The sequence below is a fragment of the Capsella rubella genome, unplaced genomic scaffold (genome assembly GCF_000375325.1).
Source record: "Capsella rubella cultivar Monte Gargano unplaced genomic scaffold, Caprub1_0 scaffold_1, whole genome shotgun sequence".
Lineage (NCBI taxonomy): Eukaryota > Viridiplantae > Streptophyta > Magnoliopsida > Brassicales > Brassicaceae > Capsella > Capsella rubella.
The window spans coordinates 16,201,884-16,225,947 of NW_006238923.1; the positions used below are offsets into that span (position 1 = coordinate 16,201,884).

Here is a 24,064-nt window from a genome sequence, read left to right on the forward strand (position 1 = left end):
TTAAAAAACCTTGATATGTAGTTGTAAATCAGGAAAATAGAAATGAAAAACATAAAATCTTTTCTTCTTTATGTATATTTTTAAATCAAAATCAATTGCTCTTAATTTTTTTTTTTTTTTAAGTTAGAAAAGTTGAAATATACCTGTGATATTTAAGTATCCTGAGAGCTGAGGCGAGGCGACTCCATCCGTGGTCGTTTCTGAAGTTTGCTACACGTAATACAAAAACAAACCCATCAGCTCATTTCATAATCGTCAAAAATTCAAATTACTTTGATAAAACTAAAGACAACTATCATACGAACCTGCTAATATAATACCTCTGTTCCTCTCTTCAATATTCTTCTAAATATTCCTCTTATAAATATTCTTCTAGTCTCTAATAACTGAAGAAAATAGAGAATCGATGGAGAATCAATGAAGACATTCATCGAGCCTTGAGTCACCATCGAACCTTGACTCTCCACCCTGAAACAAAAGCATAACACTCAGTTCAAAACAAAGAGATGAATGATAAATATGATACGTGAATCACAAGGCTATAACATGTATGATGATGAACTAAAAAGTACACAAGATGGCTTGCATTTGCATCAATCCAAAATCGTATATGCATTTACACACACCTATGAGATTCAGTCCTGTAAGTTGCAGAGAGGTAGTAATAATTCTATATGTGGTCGAGAAGCAACATGAGCTCAGTAGTTATAAAATAAAACAATGCCAATGGAAACTCACAAATCAAAACAGTATACCTCAAGTTATAAACGTAGTAATGCTGATGCTACATGATCCTTCTTCTTTTTGGATAATTGTGAGGAAGTCATCTTGATCAAATCTTCATGAACTATAGAGAACATCAATGACCTGCAAAGAAGAGAACAACAACAGAGAACAACATCAAAGACCTGCAAAGACAATATATATATACTAATATAACTAAATTCAAAAACAAGAGAACAACAACAACAGAAAAGTAGAAACTAATAGCTCACCAAGAAAGAACAAACCTCCTCCTATCAAAAGGTCTGAAACTTCCTTGTCTACAGATCAATGGTTTTGTAATAGTTAATGTCAGAAAACCATAGCTAACACTGTAACGCTCACATACAAATACATATAACTCTAACAGTTAAGCAACAGAGGAATTCTAACACAAGAATACACAAAAAAAAATCATATAAGAAGGAGACAGAGAGAAGCACAAATACTCATTACAAAACCAAAGAGAGGAATACTAACCAAATACGTGAATCATCATAAGGCAAACATTGGCTTCCAGATTCAATGAAGACACAAATCGAATCAAATCAATTGCTACATAATAAACACCTTAAATTGGATAAAAGTTCTCAACTTCTAAGACACAAGACCATATGCAGAGAGAGGAACAAGAAGGGTAAAGAGGAAGAGGAAGGGTAAAGGTTAGATCCCAACACGAACCAAAAGCAGAGGTTAGATCGCCTTCATGTCTCAAGCCTCAGCATTCTATGATCGCCCTGTTTGCATATCTCGATCATCAAACCGAATCTCACAACAACAAATTAACCAGAGAAAAGCTATAAAGGTAGAAGCTTTACACCAACGATGAATCAGAGATTCGATGGCGAAGAGGGTTATGCTTTGTTGTTCGACAAGAGAGAACGAACTAAGGATATTGATTTGTTGAAGAGAAAGAAGAAGAAGTGAGAGAAACAGAGAATTTTGATTTCTCGATCAAAAGGAAGAACGGAGAAGAAGAAGGGTTGAGAAGCTTTGAGTTGTTTAACAAAAAAGAAGAAGCTTTGAGTTGAGAAGAAGAGTTGTTTAATTAAGAGAAAAGGAAATTGATAAAATCACAACGGTTATATTAATATGAGTTTAAGCAAATCTATACCTAGATTTTGTTTCTGTTAAATTTTCTTCATCACACACAACGGTAACAACTTAATTTTGATATGTAAAAACATTTTGAACCTTGTAATTTTAAAAGAGAACTAGATTTGGATCCGCACATACGTGCGGGATATATTTGTGAATATAATTATTTGATATAATTGTAAAGTATATTTAAAGATTAATTATTATAAAATTTATTTTACCAAAATCAGCAAAACTCGTAATCGCTAAAACTTGTTTATTTTTCTCGGCTGCATCGTCGTTTTGCTTCTTCTTCCACCAAAATTAACTTTTTCCGGTAACGAAGCTAAATTAAAATTCATTATTAGGGTTCTGCTCCTACAACGCCGTAATTTTGATTCCTTTAGTTTTTTTATTTCAGGTCCGATATGGAGATTGAGAGAAACGTTTCAGTCCCTGGTAAGAAGAATCTAGTTAAAGTCGAGTTCAAGCTTGGGACAGAGCGCTACATCATTGATTCATCAAACAAGGGTGATACTGTATTGGACCAATTGGTTTCGATGAAAGTTGAAAGTATGAAGATACTCAAAGATTATATCACAAAGCTTAATGTTCCGGATGATGATGATGTCCCCGACCAAATCTTGTCTGATGAAGAAGGTGATGATGTTGCTTCTCCTGTAATATGTCCTGTGAAACCTAAGAAGACAAAGATTTGACTTATTTTTTTATTTGTCACTACTTGTCTTGTTAGCTGGTGATGTGATCTTGAACCTTTGTCAAATTTTATTGTTTGTGTAACAGTTTTGGGGTTTTCTAAAGAGAATTGTGAGGTTTTGAATCTTGCTAGTTGGAATTTAGAAATGGTGTTACTGAGTTTTTTACTGGAGATTGGTGATTGCATTGCTTGAGAAGAGCAAATCCATTGAATGATGTAGTTTCTTATCTCTGACGGATATAGTTGAGTTATTCAATAGAGACTCTTAGAACACTAATGGGAAATGCTTGACTCGTATTATGGTATTAGGGGTATTGGACAAGAAACGTAGATGATACATATTTCCTGTGAGTCATGTGTTTAGATATTGGTTAGTGTTGTGCTCCAATTAAGTGGTAGACCTTGAACCTTTGTGAAGTTTGCTGTTTGTGCAACAGTTTAGTAACTTTAGTTTATCCAAGAAGAATATGACTTAGGTAAAGATATAGAAATGAGGTTACTGAATTCTTAGTGGAGGTTGGTGATGTGTTGCGAAGAGCAAAGTGATTGAGAATTGAGAGTTCATTGGAAGAGCTTAAGAGAACCAGAGGAAAATGCTGGACTTGATAGAATTAACAGAACAATGGGTATTAGGTAAAGGACTGATAAGCACTGGTTTAACTATATTGGTTAGTGTTTGTGTCTATGTGCTTGATTGATTCAGGAAATAGTAAAGTCTCTCTTGGTAAAGTTGCCTTTGGCAGCTCAGTGTATGTGTAACTTACTAGAGTTGAAGAGTTGGGTAGTGAGAAAAGAGATACATGACGGTGAAGCCCTGGGTTATCTATATTTGTTAGTGTCTGTCAGTCTTGAATAATGTAGGAACTTGGAAAGTGTCTCCCCGTAGTGATGCGTTTGGCAACTCAGTAAGTCTAACTTGTTAGAGTTGAAGAGTTGGGTTGGTAAGAAAAGTTCTCGTGTGAGTTTCTATGACCTGGTGAATCCTAATAATGGAAGACAGAAATGAATTTGGATAACAGCAAAAGCCACAGACATGGGCTAATGAAAGGATCGACAAGGATCTTTAAAGCTGTTTCGAGCATCAATTTATCAAAGAAAGTTCGATTTTGTTCACATCCCTCACTGTTACTCTTTCTATCTTGTTGATAATTTGGCAGTTTCTATCTTGTTGATATGTGATGTGATACCAAAAGTTCTGCGAAACAAAGATTTTATACAGAATTCAATGTCTGCGATAAATAGTAACCTCACTAGTTGAAACGAAAATCACAGACAGATAAACAAATTTTGGATGATTGAAAACAGCAGAATCATTCCTATAACATTCACAATCTTTGACACCAACATTGTCTTCAACTCATCAAAGCATCGCTAAGCTCCAGACACGCCACGAAAGAAAAAGAGAAAAACAGATGGACTAGCACGCATTAACCATCATTACTCCAACTTCTCGAGTTCTGACATCCTTTCGATGATCGCCTGCACGTATAAATTTGTTGCCAGCATTTAAAAGGTTAGCGGTTGAGCAAAGGAATGTGTTAGTGAAAAGAGGAGAGCTTCAAACAAAAATTCATACCCTTTTGCTTGTTTCTTGGAGCTCCCCAGCAAGAATGAATTCATCGAGTATCAGATACACCTTTTAATTGAAATTACAGGGAGTTAGCAGAGTACAAACACAGATCAAATCTAGACATACAGAAGCATTCACATAGTTAAACAAAAATGGGGAATGCTATATATATTTATCTAACGGGTCATGATGGTCAGCGTAGAATTGGGACGAATACAATGAGAAGAGAACGAAACTAGCTTTTGATTTTCGCAAACCTAAGCTTTTATTTGAAAGACCCTTAGGGCATCCTCAATGCATAATCCTTAAAAGTGGATCTAATGATTTCTTTAATAGTTTAATTGAAAAAATGGATCTTATGATTTCCTTTAGTACCTTATATAACATACGTACCTTATATATAGAGTTGAATTATGTATTAGATTTTAACCAAAAGTAGTTTAAGGATCATGTTAAGGATCAGCATTGAGGATGGTCTTAGAAGCTTCATGGATAAAAATCTTCAGATTACCCTTACAAACATTTACACTAAACTAGTTCAAAGCTTCTAAGCAGAGAAAAGACGAAGCAATTTCGATATCAGTGGTTATACAACATCATAAGCTAAAGTTTAAGGGTTAAATCCAAAGAAGCAGTTTGAGAAACTAAATATAAAAAGAGTAAGAGCAACAAAAGAGGTTTGGTACCTTGTGGAAATTAAACACCAAATCTAGCTCACAGACATTGCTGAAGAAATGGTCCAATATCTCCACAAACAAATGGATACTCTCCAGGTAAGCCAACTCATTGTCGGTTATATCCACGCACACAGAGAAAAACAATCCAGCATAACGCCTGTATATTACCTTGTGTGTTCTAAACTGAAAATAGTAGCAGAAAACAGTTTTATCATTTGTTACATAACAGATTCACAATAATAACCAGTGACAAAAATAAAATGCATTCCAAAATATTGCTTTCTTAATCACATTCTACTTCTCTATACAGTACACAGATATTGGATGAGTTGGGTACTTCTACCTCAGCTTCTATCAAAATCTCAAACAACAACTAATACCTCAGAGCAATGCTCCTATACTGTGCTAGTACCAACAGCCCTAAATCTTATTATACAAAACCTGAATAAAGAATCATATGCATTCCTACAATCTTGGTTCTTACTCACATTTTCATGTCTCATTAAGGGTTGTTCGAGTTCTCTATAAAGATCTTGATACAACAAAACTCAGCTTCAAAGCCTCAATCAATTCTTTTTCAATCAATTCTACCAAAAATAGTCACTGGAGTGCCCTAATCTCGTTACACAGAACACAAACCTCGACAAAGTTGGTGAATTTTGCATCGCGATTCACCACTAACCTATGAACCTGATGAAGAAGACAAAATTAAGAATAAAAAACCGAGCTTTTGGAGTTAATGGAGAAACCATAAGAGGAGGATTAAAAGATAGGAAATTTGAAATGAGTTACCTCGTATTCGACCTTGTGTTTCTCTGATTCTTCGAGTGGAACATAGTATTTGGCAAGACGAGTCTTACCTTGTCTGTTCTGCAATAGTATGAATCGGATCTGTACAAATTGAGAGAGAGAGAGAGAAAGAGATGGATCAAAATTGATGCGTTAGAGATGAAACAAAGTGGAGAAGAGACAGAAGGAAGCAGTACCATTTTCTCTGTGAATGTTAATGGAGAATTCAGGAGGAATCGTGAGCGATCAGAGGATAAGATTTGTTGGATTTTATTTTTTTTGTCTTTCAGATCTCACTTTGAATTTTCACGACCTTTTGATTCTAAACAAGTTCTTAATTAAAACCAGCTCTCTCCAGTCAACAAAATGAAAAAAATGGAGTTTTTAGAAATTTATTGATTTCACTAGAAAAAAAGATTTGTGAAATTCAATTTTTTTTCTTACAAAATTCATTAAACTCTATAGTGAAAAAAAAAATTTGAAATTTTATATCAACATTTGTTAAAGATGGATGCGGAGCAGATATCATAATTTTTTTTAATTCATATCTATCGTGGAAATCAATCTAAAATCCATTGAATTTAGATATTGAAACGCATATTTATATTTTCTGTAAATTTATAATAAATTGAAGAAATTATTTATAAAATTAATTAAGAATAAATTGTCATTTTATTTCAAATTTTACATTTCTGTTAATGTTATCAATTTTGTTAAATCATAAGTTCTAGGCTAGTTGGATGAGTTAGTGTTTTCAATCTTGTTATCATATTTTGTGTATTTGTAGTAAAACTTTCGATTCAGGTAGATATACGATTATAACTTACGATTCAGAAAGCTTCAAAAGAAGGTCAAAGTTATGTATAGTTCTGATACGATGTGGTAGTTATAATGGAAGTATAACGTCATACATACTTAACATCGGTAAGTCATACTTCAGAACTTCTACCTCATCTAGAGTATTTCATTTAGCAATAAGAATATAAAAATTTCATTCGTGCGAAAAGTTTCATTTAGAAAGAAACAGAATGATTTTCTGATAGTTCGTTACTCCTCTATGGCTAGTCTTTAGTAATACTCTATTTTACGAGACCAGCTAAGCTGCTCAGTGTTGGAGATTAATGGCCGTTATTTTTGTAGTTTCTTACATCATTGACTCTTTTTATAACTTACTTCGCACGATGACCTTGCGAATGCCATGTCCGTATCAACATCAATCTTTCTAGTTTTGCATGCATGCTTGATTCTTGTCTATTACCATTTACCAAGTATATATATTATATACTTTTCCAGTTTGTTTGCAAATTTTCTTACCTAAAACACAAAACTAAAGTATGTGAGCACATTCATGGCCAATAATTTGATAATACTTAAAGAGAGTTGTAGGACATGTTTGAGCTTGCATGGTTAATAAGAACTCACATGGAGTCCTTAGCTTGTCTGTGTACTGAGTCGTCTGATAGCTAGAAGTCCCCAAAGCACAAGTTTTTGGGCAGATTAAGTCTGCCTCTTTATGGAGTTTTTTTTCATTAGATAGAAGGATACAAATACAATAGATGGATGCAAACTAAAAGGATTCATAAATACAAGAGGGAATTGGGAAAGGTGGGAAGATAAAGTCCCTAAACAATAGTAAAACATTAGGAAGGCACATTATATTCTTCCATTATTAACGGATTATTCTACTCCAGTTTGATGCCAATCCAGTTTAACGGATTTAATCTCCGGAGAGACATTTCCTTCAATCATCAAGTAGATAGGGTTGAGTTTCGCGTCTGAGCTCTTCAGGCAAGCGACGAAGAAGAGATTCTTCATCAGTGCCCCTCACATTTTTCCATAGGGTTTTCTCGTTTTCCTTAATGCGTTTCTTAAGATCTTCTGGTAGTTTCCTAAAAGTCATCCATGCTTCTGTGTCTTTCTTTCTCTCCAGCATTTCGTCTGATCTGACGGTACTTGTTAGCAAATATTTCTGTGATCACCAATACTAAAGGAATCAGTTTGACGTACGACATCAAAATGTAAATGTAGTTTCTGTGGTACGTATGCGCATAATTAATACCTGAACGTTTCCAATGAGTACAGCAACCAAGAATAAACCACAAGCGCATATGATGATAGCCAAAAAGATATCTGTTGCCGAGTTGCCTGGCTTCAGGCTTTCACCAAACGTACTGTAATCATTAAACACAAGGTTAAGCTATAGCCTATATATCATCTTTTTTCGTCTCACAAGAAGTTGAGAGAGTTTAAATGTACAAACCTAAGATTTCGGAGACCCCACCAAAAGCAGTAGAAGAACTTCTTTGGAAAATCCCTTAGATTAGCACTTCCCACCTCAGACTTCACTACTTCACCGTACATACCATAGTCGTATATTCGTTTGGTTTCGATCCCGGCCAAGTATTTGGATGGTTTTGGGATTTTTTCAGGGTCTTTTATTAGGCATGTATGAAACAGAAAAACACTGTTGTTTTTACCATCTACTAAATGAGCACAATACAGCTCCGTGAGATTGCGTGGTGGCAAAACGCCAGACAAGTTATTAGTCTTATTCATCCAAAAGTTAGTCTTATCCACCCAAGCGTTACGCCAGCATCTGCTTCGCTTTTCAATTGCAGTAACGTACCAGAAAGCCCCAAACACCTAGCCGACATCACATATTTTTGTAACAACAATTCTTGATTGATGTCGAGCATATAACAAATAAAACAGTAGAAAATTCAAGACTTACATAACTACACAACAGGAAGAGCGAAAGGTTTAAAAGAGCTCCAATCCACTTTGATTCTGCTATTGTCGTAGTGGTTTTTGTCACGGCTTTGTAAATCGGATGGATGCGAATGATTCTTGGTAAATACTGCGCTACTATGGTCCACTTGAGCACTCTATTAGTCACCAGATTGCTAGACCATTCAGTACGGAGGTAGAAAACCATTACCTACAAGATTTTGTATTGGAACATCTCTCAAAACTAATAATAATTAAAAAAAAAAAACAAAAAAAAAAAAAGAGAGAATGCTAACGTACCACAGGAATGGGGAGAAGAGAAACAATGTCAACAATAAAGTAGATGAGTCTTTTTGTTCCGCTCATCTTGCCTCTCAAAGGTGTTTTGGAGAAAATGATGATACCAACATATAATAGGTCAATGAAGATACGAAAGAAACAAACTGTTGTTCTAAGCTTTTCGTTGAAACCGATACATTTTTGTAGATAGTTAATTTCAGGAATAAAGAGAAACAAAGTATCAATAGCCAAAGCAAACCCACAAACTGCCAGTAAGCACTTCCTCCAGGCTTTCCTCCAGTTTTCAGTGGTGCGTATCTTCTCGTAAGCACCATTCCCAGTACCCGACCTGTATATCACAACAAGATATCACTTCAACTACAAAATTTCAAACAGAACAAAAAAACTTATGTGTATATGTATAAGTTATTTGAAACTAGCTACCTTGCAGAACTAGTCATCTGAATATTCATGTCTGTATGTACGTAGGTTCCTTCCTCATCTGCAATGTTTTTATCAGAGAGAAAATGAAGTCACTATACATGTAGATGTAGTCGCAAAATATATATTAGAAACCAAACGGAGCTAATATAGACTATATAGTATTACACATTGTATACAGACTAACGATAAGGAGTTGACTGACTAACAAAAAACTGAGAACCTCAATTCATTTATTTAAGAAATAATTTTACGGGTATTTTTGAAACTTTATAAAACTGGGGGCTATTTATTGAAAACTGGAAAACTTTGAGGGCCTATTTGCAACAACTTTTTGCTGTAATTTTGTTGGAAAATTTAAGGGGCTTGAGCAAATTGCTTCACTTTGCACTGTCCAGGGCCGACAGAAAACATAAACATGACAGGGAGAGATTGTGGGAGTATCGATATATCCAAAGTAGATAATGCAGAAGGTCCCAAACTGTGGTCGATGAAGATTATTCAACATCTACTAGCTAGCTAGCTCTTAATTTTTTTTTATCGCGTAAACAGATAGTATTATACGTACATATGTATATTTGAAAACGGGCTAAATCGAATTAATAATGTTATTACAAATTTTGTTTGTTTTAAATAGATACACAATTAGTATGACGGGAGATGCTTGGATTGATATTACTAAAATATTAAAATATCATTAACCTTATATTTCAAAAAGGATTATACATTTGTTATATTATTTTTAACAACTAATATAAGATATGCCCAATCAAACTGATCTAATTAAGTTTGAATTATGCAATTTTAATATTTTAAAACAAATTACAGCATAATAATAAAATTTGAATTAAAAAAAAAAAAATTCTCGCGATATAACGCGGGTTAAAATTTAGTATATAATTAAAAACAAAAAGAGAATTACTAACATTAGAAAATGTATCTTTAGACTAGAAGGCATATTAAATTTAATTAACATGTTACCAATTATCTTTCTGTCTTTAGTTATATATTAACGGCATATTAAATTTATAATTAAATATGTAACTTTTACTTATAGATGTTAATTTATAACATGTTAGCAATTATCTAATTCTTTTATTAACATGTTAGCAATATGCTAATTTATTACATGTAGCAATTATATTTCTGTTGATATCAAATTTTAATTTTACTTATAAATACTATAAAAATTGAGAACAACAAAGTATCTTTCGACTAAAATTTTTTTCAACAACGAAATTGTTCTTTGGTTGAAAGTGCTTGACTCAAAGAGTCTGCTTAGAGCAACTCCATCCAATATTTTTATTAATAGTTTTGAAATTTTATTGGTTGAGAACCTTTCACAAATTTATTTAATTTATCTTTCTCCAATGGTAGAGTTCTCAAGTTGGGATTCTCTAAAAAAAAAAAATTAAAAAAAATTCATAATATTTTTAACTACAAAATATGGATCCGGTCTTTGCACCGCATGTTGTTGCGATACGGCTGTAACTCGGCGTCGACGGCGAACGAGAACACTCAGGAGAACGCTTCAAACCTTTAATTGCCTCTTGATTGAGAGAGATATCGATTGAGAGAGAACGCTTCAACGCTTCAACTGCCTCTCGATTGAGAAAGAACGCTTCAAAACTTCAATTGCCTCTAGATTGAGAGAGAGAGAATCGTATGCCCAAGAGAAAAATTGACACATAGAGATTGAGAGAGATTGATGAGAGGTTTGATAGAAATCGACACATAGAGATTGAGATTTTTTCGTTGGTCGCAGGGAGATTGAGAAGAGAGAGAGAGGTGTTTTATTTTTTTGGCAAAATAAACAAAAAGAATTAAAGAAAAGAATAGTTTTATTTTTTCATCAGATATTCATTTCAACCAATCAAAATTGCCCACATCCTAAGAGAACTGGTTCTGTGTTTAATTGTGATTTTTGATTTATTTTTCAGCTTTTAAATCAAGAGATACTCATATCAGAATTAGAGCATCTCCAACGTAGATATCGTAGAGAAGTGTTAAAAAAAATTAATTAATAAAAAAATAAAAGTGAAGAAAGAGAGAGATAATAGTCTCTTAAAAGGGAGATTTTGCAACACGTTTTTACATATTTATGCACACATATCAGATTTTTTTTTTTTATTTTTTTTTTAATAAAAACTAAATTTGACAATTAAAATAATATATTTTTACTTTTTTGGAGACTCACATCAATATTACCGATGGAGCTGGTTTTAGGGCAATATTATTGGCAGGCTCTTAGACCAACATTATAGGAAAGATCTTAGACAATTCTTAGGATTATTTGTGATTTAATTAAATCAAAAATACATCAAAATGACTAAGAAGCTATCTTATTTAAGATCTAAATAGTGTGCTAAGAAGCGTACACGTGGCATGATTCTATTGGGTACTAGGATAAATATATATATATATATATTTATTTCTAATTTTATTAAAAAGACACTATAAAATTTGAAATTTATATTTATAGAAACAAATTATCTTTATATATGTGTAAATTTAAAATACCGCATAAATACATTTTTAAAACGTTTTAAAAATTATTTAAAAACCTTATAAAAACTTTGTAAGCCTTTTAAAAACCTTGTAAAACCTTATAAATGTCGTTTAGAACCTTTTAAAACCTTATAATAATTTGGATTTAGTCTTCCCGTAGTAATTATGATCTTGATGTACTTTATCAAACATATAAAAGTTTATAATTTTTCATATTTGAAAATGGGTATTTTTAAAAATGGATAGAAAAGAAGGGTATTTTTAAAAAGCGATACACTTCTTTCATCAAAAATTCTCTAGGATAAGTAAGGGGAAAAATCAATTTTCTTAATTTTTCTCTTCTTTCTCTCTTTCCTTAATTTTATCTTATGTATGTTTTAAATTTAAAAAATTTCAATAATTATAAAGTTTTTTCAAATTATAAATTTTACTTTAATTTATTTTATATATAATTTTTCTTGTCCTAAGATCCTTAACCTAAGATACTAACAATAAAGATGTCTCAAAACTAAAAACACAAGTACAACTATTAACTCTTACTTTTTCAAATTTATTATTAAACTAACTCTAAGATTAAAATGTTAGATACCATTGATAATCTTCCTCTTATAAGTGAAACAGAGTATCTTAGCACAAAACACTGTGCTAAGATACTCTGTTTCACTTATAAGAGCCTACCAATAATGTTGGTCTAACACTCTTATTGATATATGATATAATGTACACAAAACAAATGGACCAAGTCTCTATAATCATGAAGTACTTAGGGATTGAAAGTAGAATTCTAGAGGATTTTGGATTTTTTTTTAAATTCCCTGTTATTCAACTAGTAAATGGAGTTAGTAGCAGCCAAAAGAGCAGCACCGAGACCAGAAACGTCTTTGGTATGTTTGATCGCAACGTAACTTGCTAGCTTATGGCCAAGAAGCTCAACTAGTACATCTTGCATATACTCTCGATACTGCGGGTACTTCTCGTAGAGTGCACCGTCCATAGCCACAACTGTTCTTTTACCTGAACTCATCCTTTTGGTATCTTCTTCAATCTTCTCTAGAAGTGCTACTACACCAGCTCCAGCTAGACGCCCTCCGCGTTTCACTACTGTGTCACACAGTTCGACCACTCTCCTCCTCGCCTCCAGATTCGTTGCCTCCAACTATTTCCAAAAAGCTCGATCAGGTTGGTAAGGTTATCCAATCTATGGATGTGATTGTTTTCTATTTAAATTAGCAACCTACCTCTAAATTGTCATATAGGACTGATCCAACAATTTGAAGATCATCAGTATTGTCTTCTTGAATTTTGCATAGATGCTCGGTCCTATACAAAATTAACACACTGATTAATAAAACTCATTTAGGAAGTTTCAACATTTTATCAGCTAATCAAGTTTCAAAGGCCTAATTAACTAAAAGGCTAAACCCACGGCCACTTTGAGATAATGCTATTTTAGGATACTGAATCTATGGATAAGCTATAGCTAAAGCTGAACTGAATTGTTTGTATCAAAATGTGTTTTATGACCATATTGGTTTTTATGGTTTAAAATCGAACAAACTGAAATCGCAACTAAACCAAAATCGAAACTTAACCAAAGCCGATTCTTGTATAATTTATTCAAACTTGAAATGAATAAACCAAAATTGCGTCAAACCAAACTGCATATTTGCCACCTCAACCAATTTGGAATTGGAGAAAGATAGTGAGAGAGAAGTACCTGAGTGCAAAGGGAGTGGAGAGTTTGACAGGAACGAATTGTCCGAACAAGTCAGTAGTTTCACACATTTGTAGCAAAACCCTCCTCACAATTTCACCAAGGTACATCCCTGAGATCATCTTCTCATATAACTTCAACCACACACAAATAGTAAACAATTGTTAACTTATGACACCATACATTAACAAAACATCAAAAGTACAATGTTGTTAGAGAGAAAGGATAATATTCTACTACATGTTCACCAGGATTCAGGCTTTTCTCATCCATCTCTCGATCAAAAATAGTCCATGGAAGAATCTTAGAGAACCCTCCCCACTCCGTGTTAATGATCTAATTCCAAATCAAAACATATTAAGCATGAGAACATAAAAAAAAACCAAAGTACATTTATAAAAAAAAAAAAACAAGAATACCGTTATTCCAGAAGATGATTTGCTTTGGAGTTTAGGAATAGCATGCTTCTGCTCTACATAACAAGCATTGGTCCCAGTGCCTAGAATCACACCGACCATCACATCCTCATCCCAATACCTTGCTCCAGCTAATGTTCCCACTCCATCATTTACCTTAAACACACAAACGTCAACAAACTTCCAATTTGCACAAGACAAGAGTTTCCATCTACTCAAGATAAAGAAGACATACGAGAGCAGAAACTCGCATATCGAGTCCACGTGCTTCCATAGCTTCATTTAAACAAGCAACCACGTTTTTTCCTTCCTACAAAAACAACATTTAAAAGGTTATTAGAATTTAAAATCACATAAGAACTTGTGACCAAATTAATGATAGCACATAGACTCACCATTCCAGACACATTAAACCCTTTAGTCCACTTGATCAATGTGCCTGAATCAATAGAAGTTTGCTTCACAGGGAATGAAAAGGTAAATCCTATCTCCCTTTTCTTCCCTTGTTCCAACCGAAACCGCCCCGGCTTCTCCTTTGCAACAAAGCTTGCCAACTTAGTAGCAATGAACCCAAAAAGCTCCTAAAACGTTCAAACCCAATTAGCCATTACAATTAACACTCACCAATGTATTAAAGTTATTGCATCATACTACACATTACCTCACTTGTACCAACCATAAGCTTATGAGGAATAGATATTTGTTCAGACTCGGTAGCTACAACACGCTCTTCTCTTCCTCCTAATTGCACACTACGCACCCGAAAATTCGTACCTCCTAAATCCAATGCATAGAACAACCCTTCCTCATTCCTATATCCATCAAAATGTAATCAAAATCTTAAGACTCAACACTTTTTTTTTCTTGCTAGCTGAAACTTTAATCATCTTTATCATCACTATTCACTAAACATAATGTTAATAAAATAAAAGAAAGTAAAAAAAAGATACCCAGAAGGCAAAGCATCAACATAAGTCAAGATCATCTCAAGATCTCCACCTCCATCAACAGCTAGACCAGCTCGCATGTCATTGGCAATGGCGTTGGCTACTTCACGTAAGTAAGGTGTAGGAGTGGCACAGTCTTTCTGAAACTTTGTCAGTACAGGACATAGTGAAGTCGAGTTAGATCGGACGGCGGACATCACGATGTAGTTGGAGCGGCGGCGTGATGAGAAGGTGAAAGATCCGACGGTTGGTGTGACGACAGGGGAAGCGAACATGAGTGACATTGTCTTAAGTTTGGTTCTGTTTTGTAAGCACGAAGATCCCAAAGTCAACTTTGTCTCCTCTCTCTCTCTCTCAGAACTAAGTTTTTTTTTATAAACTAGTTGCTCTGCTACTTGGCTACTTTAATTTGATTCTTTCACTACTGTTGGGTTTTAAGAGAAGAAGTCTTTTTTTTTTTTGTCCGAGCAATTTTCTAATTTTCTGTTACGTCAACCTTTTTTTTTTTTTTTTTCAACCTTTTTTTTCACTTGAAGTGCAATACCTGGATATGCTCTGATCGCCGCACATCGTTTTGGTCCATAATTTAATAGGTTAATCGAAACATGATTTTATATTAAAAAAGGAGATTGGTATCATCATAGCTAGCCACAACTTTGAATAATGTTTTCGTCTATTAGAAAATACCGTAAATTAGTAGACTTGAAAATTGTCAAGATTACATGCTAAAGAAAAGAAAATTATGTCCTAGTAAAATAGGAGAAAATTTTGAAAAATATTCTGTTTATTTTTTATTTGAGCGTTTAGTATCTTGTCTTTTATTTAAAGAAAAATATTAATTTTATTTATATATTTTTGGTGTAAATAAATTTTAATTTTTAAATTGGTAACAGATTCACACATGCGACTTAACCGTTGTTACCAATCGTTATATAGAAAGTAAACATGTTAAATTTTACTTCCACATATTTAATAGTTATATACAATTTATACATTTAGTAATATAACTAAATTGGCATAGTCTAGTGGTATCTAATGAGTTTTAATTACTCATAGGTCACGAGTTCGAGCAAAAAAAATACAATTTGTATTATTCGAATCCATGATCTAAGAGAAATTAAAACCCACTTAATATCACCATATTACGCTAACGTATTTGTATTATTATGTATAATTTTTTATGTATTTTTAAACCAAATATATATAATTGAAATATTTTCGTTCGATAAAAAAGAGTTCAAATAAAAATTAAAAGACATATTTTTGGCTTTTTCTCCAAAAAGAAATTATAAAAAAGAATTGAAAAAAAAAAGATGAAGTGAGGATGAACAAGCTTTCGTAAAATTTTGAGTAATTTGATTTCTAAAAATATTCACATTAATTGACGGTTTTTAAATGGTCTGATAGTAAGAGAAAATAAAAAAGAAACTAGGGAGAGGTTCTTAGAAAAAAAAAGAAGTTGAGATTATCATCTCAGAATTTCATTGAAAAATCCTCAAATAGAATAATGTTATAAAAACTAACAATTTATCTGAAAATGCTTACATAAGATATCCCTAAGATATATATTATCGGAGATGCATCACTCGAAAAGGCATGAATCTTAGCTTATGTTGCTTTATACTGTGTTGTGAGGTAGATTATCAAAAACTCTCGTGTGCATCACTCTAATAAGGAATGGATCAAGTTTGGAATCTAACACAATAACACACACAACGCAATAATCTTCATACTGAGAATATATGCTCCAATACAAAACTTTTAAAGCGAATCGATAAAGATAATCAAAAGTTATTCATGTATCATGTTGATTTGAAGTTCGAGTTTAAAGTTATACCACTAGAGGTTTCTTAGCAATTACATTGGCAAACATAAAGCCATTTTTTTTTTTTCAATTGAATATAAATTTTTATTCAATCAAAAACCATGTGTACAAAGAATGCTTCAGTTGTTTGAAAAATTAGAAAGTATTTAGAAAATAAAACATAATTTAAAAAGCTATATGTGAATCTTAGCGGGTGGAGAATCAGAGGCGGAGACCATCATCATAACAAGGATCACCTATGTCTCGGATTGAGCTGAGACGGTTTCGAAAAACAGAAAACCATTATTTTCTATATAGTTTTAAAAAAAAATTAATGTTAAATTATATTTAAAAAGAAAAATTAGTGTTTTTACAACAAGTGCAACGTTGTTTTAAAAATATTCTTAAAAAAAGATTAAAGCAAGTCGAATGAAAAATGTTAAGCATATGTGTTTAATCAATAAAGCATTACATTAAAGAGAAAAACAAAAAAGCAAGTCGAATGAGAAATGTCATATTTGAAGAAATAATACAAGCGATTAATGAAAACCAAAAAAAAGATATTAGTCTTTCACTCTTTACTATGTCACACACCTCTACACAACAAATATGCTAACACTTTCCCCCTAAATAATACAATCCACTACTACAAAACATTCCACTAAAAAACTTACAAATCCAAATCATATAAAGTGCAAATACTTTTTTAAGGCTCGGAGACTTTGTAGATAACTACAAAACAAGGAAGTATGGCCTTGGGATTATACACAACCAAGTCGTCGAGACTTGCATAGACCCCAGCCGGCCCCGCGACCGAATCATACGAGCCAGAACCACTTTCATCTTCCGGCGACACGTCACTCTGCACTCGTCTCACTCTTCCCGCAATCACGCGGCAAACAAGCATGGCCCTTCGCTGGTCAAAGCATCTCAAAACGTCATGTGCTCTTCCACTACTCGCAGTGGTCCTAACTCCCTTGATCTCTTCCTTCCCTTCACCGTTCCCTAAACGCACCGTTTTGGCGTGGAAGCCGTGGCGGATAATGGTGCAAACTCGGCAGCCGGGGACGGCTGAGCAAAGAGAGGTCGAGCCACGGGAGCCGAGAGAGCAAGAAACTGTGGTGCAGTGGAACCGGAGAAGCTCGTTGCCGTCGGCGGCTGATCTTGGCTCTTTTCTAGTGGAGGCGTGTGCATGGGACTTGACTACGTCGCGACAATCTTCAAACCGTTGGATCGTGCGTTGAGTGTTGTGGACTTTTAGTATCCGTTCGATTTTGTAGATGGGACTGTCTTTACGTAACCAGCTAGATTTGAAGATGATGTCTACTATGTTTCTCCCTGAATCCTCTGGCCCCAACTCCGACACTGTTATCAAAATTAACTATATTACAAAAAACATCTTCACATATGTTTTTTTTGGTCGATATAGAGAGATGAATATTCTTAAAATATATACCACAAGTAGAAGGAATCCAAGATTTATCTATATATATATCTACCTTAAAGTTTCAAACTGATAGTAAGAATATCGAGTTTTACCTTAAAAAGTGTTTCATTTTTTTATTTTCTCAATTAGATTGGTTTTTTGTTTTTACAGAGATATGTTTTTCAATATAAAGATAATCTATCTCGAATTGATGAAATTAAAAAATTATAGATCGTCAAAAAATACTTATAATATAAAATCATTACAAAGATGTTTTTACTTGTGTATATATATATATGAACATGGCCGATACAATTATATTACCATATTATATAAAATAATCCAATTTTGTTCAGCCATTCATGAAAGGTCTTTAGTAAACCAAAACACGAGAAAAAAAATCAGAAACATGATATGGTAAATTAACGATTATAACGATGTTAATATGTCGCTAAATATGTGATTATGACATAAAATATTCTTAATCTTAGCACCATGTATTATATCCAAAAAAACAACGACGTGAAAAAACACGAACACACATCCAAAAACAACGACATGACATGCCAGATTTATGGCCCCGGTTACGAGAAAAGGAAATAATAATTTAATAAAAGACAGACCATTACAGATATTTTAATCTTCTCGAAAATTAATTAAAAGTAAAATCCAAAAGAGGAAATAAAAAAATAAATTTTATTTTTGATTAAACCAAAAACAGGTTCGACTTAAATTGAACTTTATATATGTCTTGCTTTATCATTCTAAAATAACTTTATATGTCTGATCTAAAATGGCATAAACTACTAATGCCTTCATGTTTTTATGAATTTGATATTAATAGAAAAAAAGTTTCATATGCAAAGAAATAAATTAGTTAAAGGGATGCATACCGGCGTGACGAACTGCTTGATGAAGCTCCAATGATTCAAGCTTAGGGAAGACCTCTCCACACTGTGGACATGCACATACTCTTGGTGCTATTGGATACCTAATTATATAAACAAATCATTATAAATTAACTAATTACATAGTAATTATTCAGAAATAATCAAGTAGTAAGAATAAAAAGTTATGAACCTGCTTGGATCAACAATCATGTGACACTCATAGCAACCAGAGAGTTTTCTGAAGTGCATAGCTTTAGAAGTTGAATACGACGAGTAAGCGCCACAACCATTGGATCTAACCGATAAAGACGATTCGCGGTTAACGGGTTTTCGGGTCAACAACCGGGCATCTTGGCCTAGATTACTACTCTCGGGGGAATGGTCTGAACGGTGGATCACTCGAGCATTACCGTAAATAACATCACTAAACTTACAAAGAGAAGAGCCACAAGAAGAAGAAGTAATCTTTGATGGTTCATGCACTCGTGGCCCTTCGACTTGTTTGCAACTCAAAAGGTTCTTTATCTGGCTCCATGACGACGAAGACGATGATGATGATGTTGTTGATGGTACCGTCTTCTGCTTTAGCTTTTGTGTTTGTGTCTGAGGCAGTGGTTGAGACGTTTTCTTCTTTGTGTTCTTCTTCTTTTGTTCAGAAGATAAACGCCTTTGCTTGTGTGTTGTTTCTGGTATGAAAGGGAGAGGAGCCATGATGCAAAAGAGAAAGTGAAAATAGAATTGAAAACTAGATTACACTCTCTTCAATATATAGAGAATATACAATACATACAAGAAGAGAGGGATAAAGAGAAAGAGAGAGAGATTAGAATCTTTGTTGTTTTGTTTATGTTTTTGGTGGGAATGGGATCCGAGAAGACTTAAGTGACCGAGTGGGATCAAAACAAACTAATCCATACATATGTGTATAGAGTTATATATCAATACACCCACTTTATTAAATATTAGGAAGCACAATGACATTTTTGATAGTTTCTACATGGAATCCAACCATACAAAACGTTGACACAGATCCAGATTTAGATTTTGGTGTGTTATGTATAATGGCAATATACACACTCGTCATAAGATAACAAAGTTGATATATATTAATTGGAGTAGGTGATGATATCAACTACAAACATATATATGATTCGTGATTATTTTAAGTTGTATGCATTAGGCTATGTAGTGGAGTTGGCCACCGTTCTGTTTGTCTTTTTGTTTCTCCATGTTTCTAGGACTAATGCAAAGATAGTATACATATACCGTTACAAAACTTTAAACTAATCTAATTACCATAGACATAAGTTTAAGTTCCACTTATTAATACCAAAAACTTAGATTTAGGAATAGAGAATTTGATGTTTTTTAGAAAAAAAAGGACTATTGGGGGAGATGTCACTCCTTAAAATATCTTAATGCTGTCCAAAATTCACGTGTCATGCGATTGACAGATACACTTGATATATATAATTGGTTCCATAATACTAATTATATAGTAAATGTCTTCTACACATCGCTTTGGAACGTTTGAAAAGTATCATGTTGCACTAATGCACTTAGCTTTCCGGACCACGACCTATTATGTTTGGCAGGAGGCATAGAAAGAGCTACTACCAATTTGATAATATTCTTTTTGTAAATGACTAAAGTTGTCATATTTTATTTTAGAGAATTTGTAGAAGAAATATATTGATATATATCAACCATTTGAATTACAGAACTTTACAATACTTTCTTGAGTATCAAAAGATATATTGAAGATTACTTAGATTTTCAATTAACATATAAAATCTGTTTTGTAAGAACTAGCTATATTAATTTTTTTTACACATGCTATATATATATATATATATATATATGAATATTAAATATAATTTTACTTGTATATATGTTTAAAATAAAAAATTTAACAAAACAACATTAATTAATAACTTTTAGTATGTTATCCTTATCCATATATACACAATTATGCTAAAATCAAGTTTAACAAAGGTAAAAAGACATGAAGCCAAAGAGACCAGAGTCGAAACCTATCCGGAAACAGTATTTTAGTTTATTGTAATGCCATGCAAGTCAGCATTTTCATCACAGCCTTATCTTATGAGACTATATATTCATCATTTACGAACGAATCTAAAAGTTACTTTTTATTAAAATCAAAAAGATAAACGTACTTTACCAGCTATCTTTTTTAAGCAAAAAGAAAAAAGAAAAGACAAGAGTATATTAATATATGTGAAGAACCTGTATTGTATATGACTGAACTGCTATATATTGTACATAGGTCTCACTCCTCGCATATAATTGAAATGATGCAAATATATATTTTAGAAATAAAATGATTCGGTTTCACTATATTTAAGTATATCTCACTATCTACAAATCTTGCATGCTCATTTGCTATCTAATAAGACCCAATTACTTACACTGTTTGGTACCAATATATGTGTATAATATAACTGATCAATATATTCAAGATGGGAATAGGACATGAAAAGTAACTGGTTAATGACTTTGATTGGTGACAATTTTACGAAACGGTACAAAGCTTTACAAAATATACAGTTTTTAAATTTACCAATCATAAAAATGTTAAAAGCTTTGCTTAAAATTTTTTTTTTGCTAAACTGCAAATATCATATAATATGAAAGAGTTTGGTTTATACAACCAATACAAATTGTATCCTTGGCAAAAAAAGATATTTCTTACAATTTTACAGCTTTGCTTAAAATTTTATTCTCAATTCTTTTGTACAGTTTTTATAGATAGATATTTCTTACAATTTTGCACTATTTCACTTACCGTTCCAATTTACTGCTTTTCTCTGTACATTTTTGCGTTTGTTACTAATCAAACCCAATATCTTTATCAACATAAAAATCAAGTGACTAAACTTGAAAAATAGTGTTAAAAATAATAATAATTCTGTTATACTAACTACTAAATTTTATGGTCCAATTAAATGACAATGAAACATAAAAATGCATATAATGTGAAATGCTGAAAAGTCTTTGGTAGTAAAGAGAAAAAAGTGGTACTTCTAAGACTTATAAGATAGTCGGAGAAGAAGGTGCGGTAAGAAGCTAAAGTTCAAGTAGGAGAAGCCAAGAAGAGATCGAAACACATACATATATACACATCGAGATTATAAAGTTTTAACACAAAAAGCTACTAGTGGCCCTCGTGATATTGCCGCAAAACATGGCCTCTTCTCTCACATGTCTTACCTTTATTCGCTTTGTCATCTACTCTCTTCTCGTAGATCCTTTTTTATTTTATTTTCACGTATATATATGTTTTCATACTTATGTAATTATGATTTAGTTTTGTAATATATTGTACAACAAAATACGCACACATGCCGGCCACTAATGTACATGCATTTACACATGTGTCCACTTCGTTCCACGCAGCCGAAGAAAAAAAAAAAAAGAAGCATATACGTACGTACGAAATTTCATGTAATTAACAACGACTATAATAAAAGTATGGTAACAATTACCATATACATAAAAGTTTCCATTGTGGTTATAATGACTCAAGACTCATTATAAATCAACGATCCAAATAAACAAACAATTACCAAAGTTTATTAATGATAACTAAAGTTGAAATTAATGTTGTTTTGAATTTAACGTGAGAATTAATTTTCATAACTTTGTCATTTAAGGTTGATATATATATAGCTTATGTTATATTGCCCGCGCACGGCTGTGGTTCAGTGATAAGGGAGAATTGTGGAAATGTTGGAAGGAACTAACCCAAGTTCGATCCACCCTGAAAACAAAAATCATGGTTAAGTTTGTCAATTGCGTTAAGGTCCAGTTGATTTACCTGGTAGTCAGAAATGCAGGCGGCCTGATTACCCCTTGGCATTAGTCGGAAAACATTACAAACTCGGGATACACAATATGGTGACCCTTCGGAGAAAAGTCCACTCTGAAACACTTTTAAACACTTTGGTGTGTTTCTACCGGGGCTGACCGGATCAGTCAACTAGAGTTTATAAAAAAAAATATAGCTTATGTTGAGACTTGAGAGAGGTTAATTTAATCTAGGTGAGAAGTAATTATATGGTATTTTCTAATCTGAGTGAAGATCTTGCAGAGAGGTTAGTTTGAAAAGAAGATGCTCCATATTATTTTAGGTATTGATTTAAGTTGAAAAGAATATAACAAGATTTTGATGTCTATATGATATATCATAGATTCACAGTATAGTTTTTTTTTAAATAAAAAGAGACCAGACAAGACATGAAATTTCGCGTTACTGCACTTACAAATTTAGGACAACAAAAAAGAAATCCAGACAAACTCTCACTTGTATATGGATAATCTTTTTCTTTTGTTCTGTCACACTTATATTAAAAATTATGATTTTCTTTTTCTTTTTCTGATCCAGTGTCACACTTATATGGTTCTATTAAATTAAAAATATGGATAATGTCTTAGAAGGACGTTGTATTTATTAAAATTGAAATAATTTATTTTTCTTTCAAAAAGTTGTCACATGCAATTTGGACGAAAATGAAAATGTGTGTTTTATATTGTTTCATTTGTTTGCTATTTACAGTAAGGTTTAAGATCTAACTTAGGGAAGTTGATTTAACCCACCTTAATCAATTACATGGTAGCATTAGCAAACCTCGTAACTTTGATTTATTGAAGAAAATTCTTAGAAATTTTACTTTGGTGATTATTCTTCTCCTAATCAAAATTATAGTTAACAAATGCATTTCAAATTTCATCTGCTATATGGAATTGTAAGTTTTGTTGTAATGGTTTAGATTGTCACAATGGAAACTTGGCGAAGCAATTTACATGATACAATTTAATTTGTAAATACAATGAATTGGGTAATTAGAAACCACACGTTTTGTTGTGATATATTTTCGTCAAAGCAACAAGTGTGGTTATACTTCTTTATAAGAGAATAAATAACTTTAACCTAGCTAGAGAGATCAGTATTTAACCTGATATATCACTAAGCTAACTATACTAAATCTCTCTTCAATTGTTTAAAATATTTACAAAAAAATACGGTAGAGATAGAATTACACCATCCATGTTCTGGAGTCCGGTTTTCTTGAAAATGACAAAGCAATGTGATTCACTCTTGTGATTGGAGGTGTTAGTAAGGCTTTTAGAGGATGTGATCGTTGCGACTTGCGAGGCTCTGCACTATTTTGACTTGAGGGGGAACTTGGTAGAGGGAGAAAGGATTGCTTGCTGCTAAGTGCATGTGTTGCTCTCTCCCGGCTCAAGAAAATAATGGGCTTTGGGCAAAAAAGATAATTTGGACCCTATAATTTTTTT

At 32.8% G+C, this 24,064-nt stretch overlaps 5 protein-coding genes and 1 long non-coding RNA gene across 7 annotated transcripts; 1 reads left to right on the forward strand and 5 right to left on the reverse strand.

Moving 5' to 3' along the window:
• Positions 1-142: 142 nt before the first annotated feature.
• On the reverse strand, positions 143-1,319 carry LOC111828683. The gene is made up of 4 exons (XR_002832485.1): positions 1,243-1,319; positions 756-867; positions 306-468; positions 143-210 (listed from the first exon to the last, which is right to left on the reverse strand). It is a non-coding gene; the product is annotated as an uncharacterized LOC111828683 (long non-coding RNA).
• Positions 1,320-2,135: 816 nt separating this feature from the next.
• LOC17900539 lies at positions 2,136-2,776 on the forward strand. Of its 2 annotated transcripts, none has more exons than XM_023777211.1 (2): positions 2,136-2,176; positions 2,247-2,776. In XM_023777211.1, the coding sequence occupies exon 2, from the start codon at positions 2,268-2,270 to the stop codon at positions 2,556-2,558; it is 291 nt and encodes a 96-aa protein (XP_023632979.1). In that variant the 5' UTR covers positions 2,136-2,176; positions 2,247-2,267; the 3' UTR covers positions 2,559-2,776. The 2 variants fall into 2 exon arrangements, with proteins under 2 accessions (XP_023632979.1, XP_006303465.1); XM_006303403.2 differs by having other exon boundaries at positions 2,140-2,176; positions 2,261-2,776.
• A 962-nt stretch (positions 2,777-3,738) lies between these two features.
• LOC17900236 (AP-2 complex subunit sigma) lies at positions 3,739-5,901 on the reverse strand. Its single transcript, XM_006305698.2, has 6 exons — positions 5,791-5,901; positions 5,597-5,695; positions 5,444-5,494; positions 4,814-4,987; positions 4,134-4,193; positions 3,739-4,036 (listed from the first exon to the last, which is right to left on the reverse strand). The coding sequence occupies exons 1-6, from the start codon at positions 5,791-5,793 to the stop codon at positions 3,995-3,997; spliced, it is 429 nt and encodes a 142-aa protein (XP_006305760.1). The 5' UTR covers positions 5,794-5,901; the 3' UTR covers positions 3,739-3,994.
• A 1,182-nt stretch (positions 5,902-7,083) lies between these two features.
• On the reverse strand, positions 7,084-9,230 carry LOC17898253 (probable cyclic nucleotide-gated ion channel 12). The gene is made up of 7 exons (XM_006307489.2): positions 9,209-9,230; positions 9,044-9,101; positions 8,621-8,948; positions 8,325-8,531; positions 7,854-8,236; positions 7,653-7,764; positions 7,084-7,562 (listed from the first exon to the last, which is right to left on the reverse strand). The coding sequence occupies exons 1-7, from the start codon at positions 9,210-9,212 to the stop codon at positions 7,335-7,337; spliced, it is 1,320 nt and encodes a 439-aa protein (XP_006307551.1). The 5' UTR covers positions 9,213-9,230; the 3' UTR covers positions 7,084-7,334.
• A 3,010-nt stretch (positions 9,231-12,240) lies between these two features.
• LOC17897056 (hexokinase-like 1 protein) lies at positions 12,241-15,045 on the reverse strand. Its single transcript, XM_023789694.1, has 10 exons — positions 14,629-15,045; positions 14,340-14,490; positions 14,074-14,259; positions 13,914-13,988; positions 13,682-13,834; positions 13,503-13,598; positions 13,266-13,396; positions 12,787-12,868; positions 12,379-12,704; positions 12,241-12,315 (listed from the first exon to the last, which is right to left on the reverse strand). The coding sequence occupies exons 1-10, from the start codon at positions 14,907-14,909 to the stop codon at positions 12,312-12,314; spliced, it is 1,485 nt and encodes a 494-aa protein (XP_023645462.1). The 5' UTR covers positions 14,910-15,045; the 3' UTR covers positions 12,241-12,311.
• A 1,935-nt stretch (positions 15,046-16,980) lies between these two features.
• On the reverse strand, positions 16,981-19,532 carry LOC17900421. The gene is made up of 3 exons (XM_006307538.2): positions 18,936-19,532; positions 18,749-18,846; positions 16,981-17,794 (listed from the first exon to the last, which is right to left on the reverse strand). Exons 1-3 carry the CDS (start codon positions 19,454-19,456, stop codon positions 17,136-17,138), a joined length of 1,278 nt encoding a protein of 425 aa, XP_006307600.1. The 5' UTR covers positions 19,457-19,532; the 3' UTR covers positions 16,981-17,135.
• Positions 19,533-24,064: the final 4,532 nt, after the last annotated feature.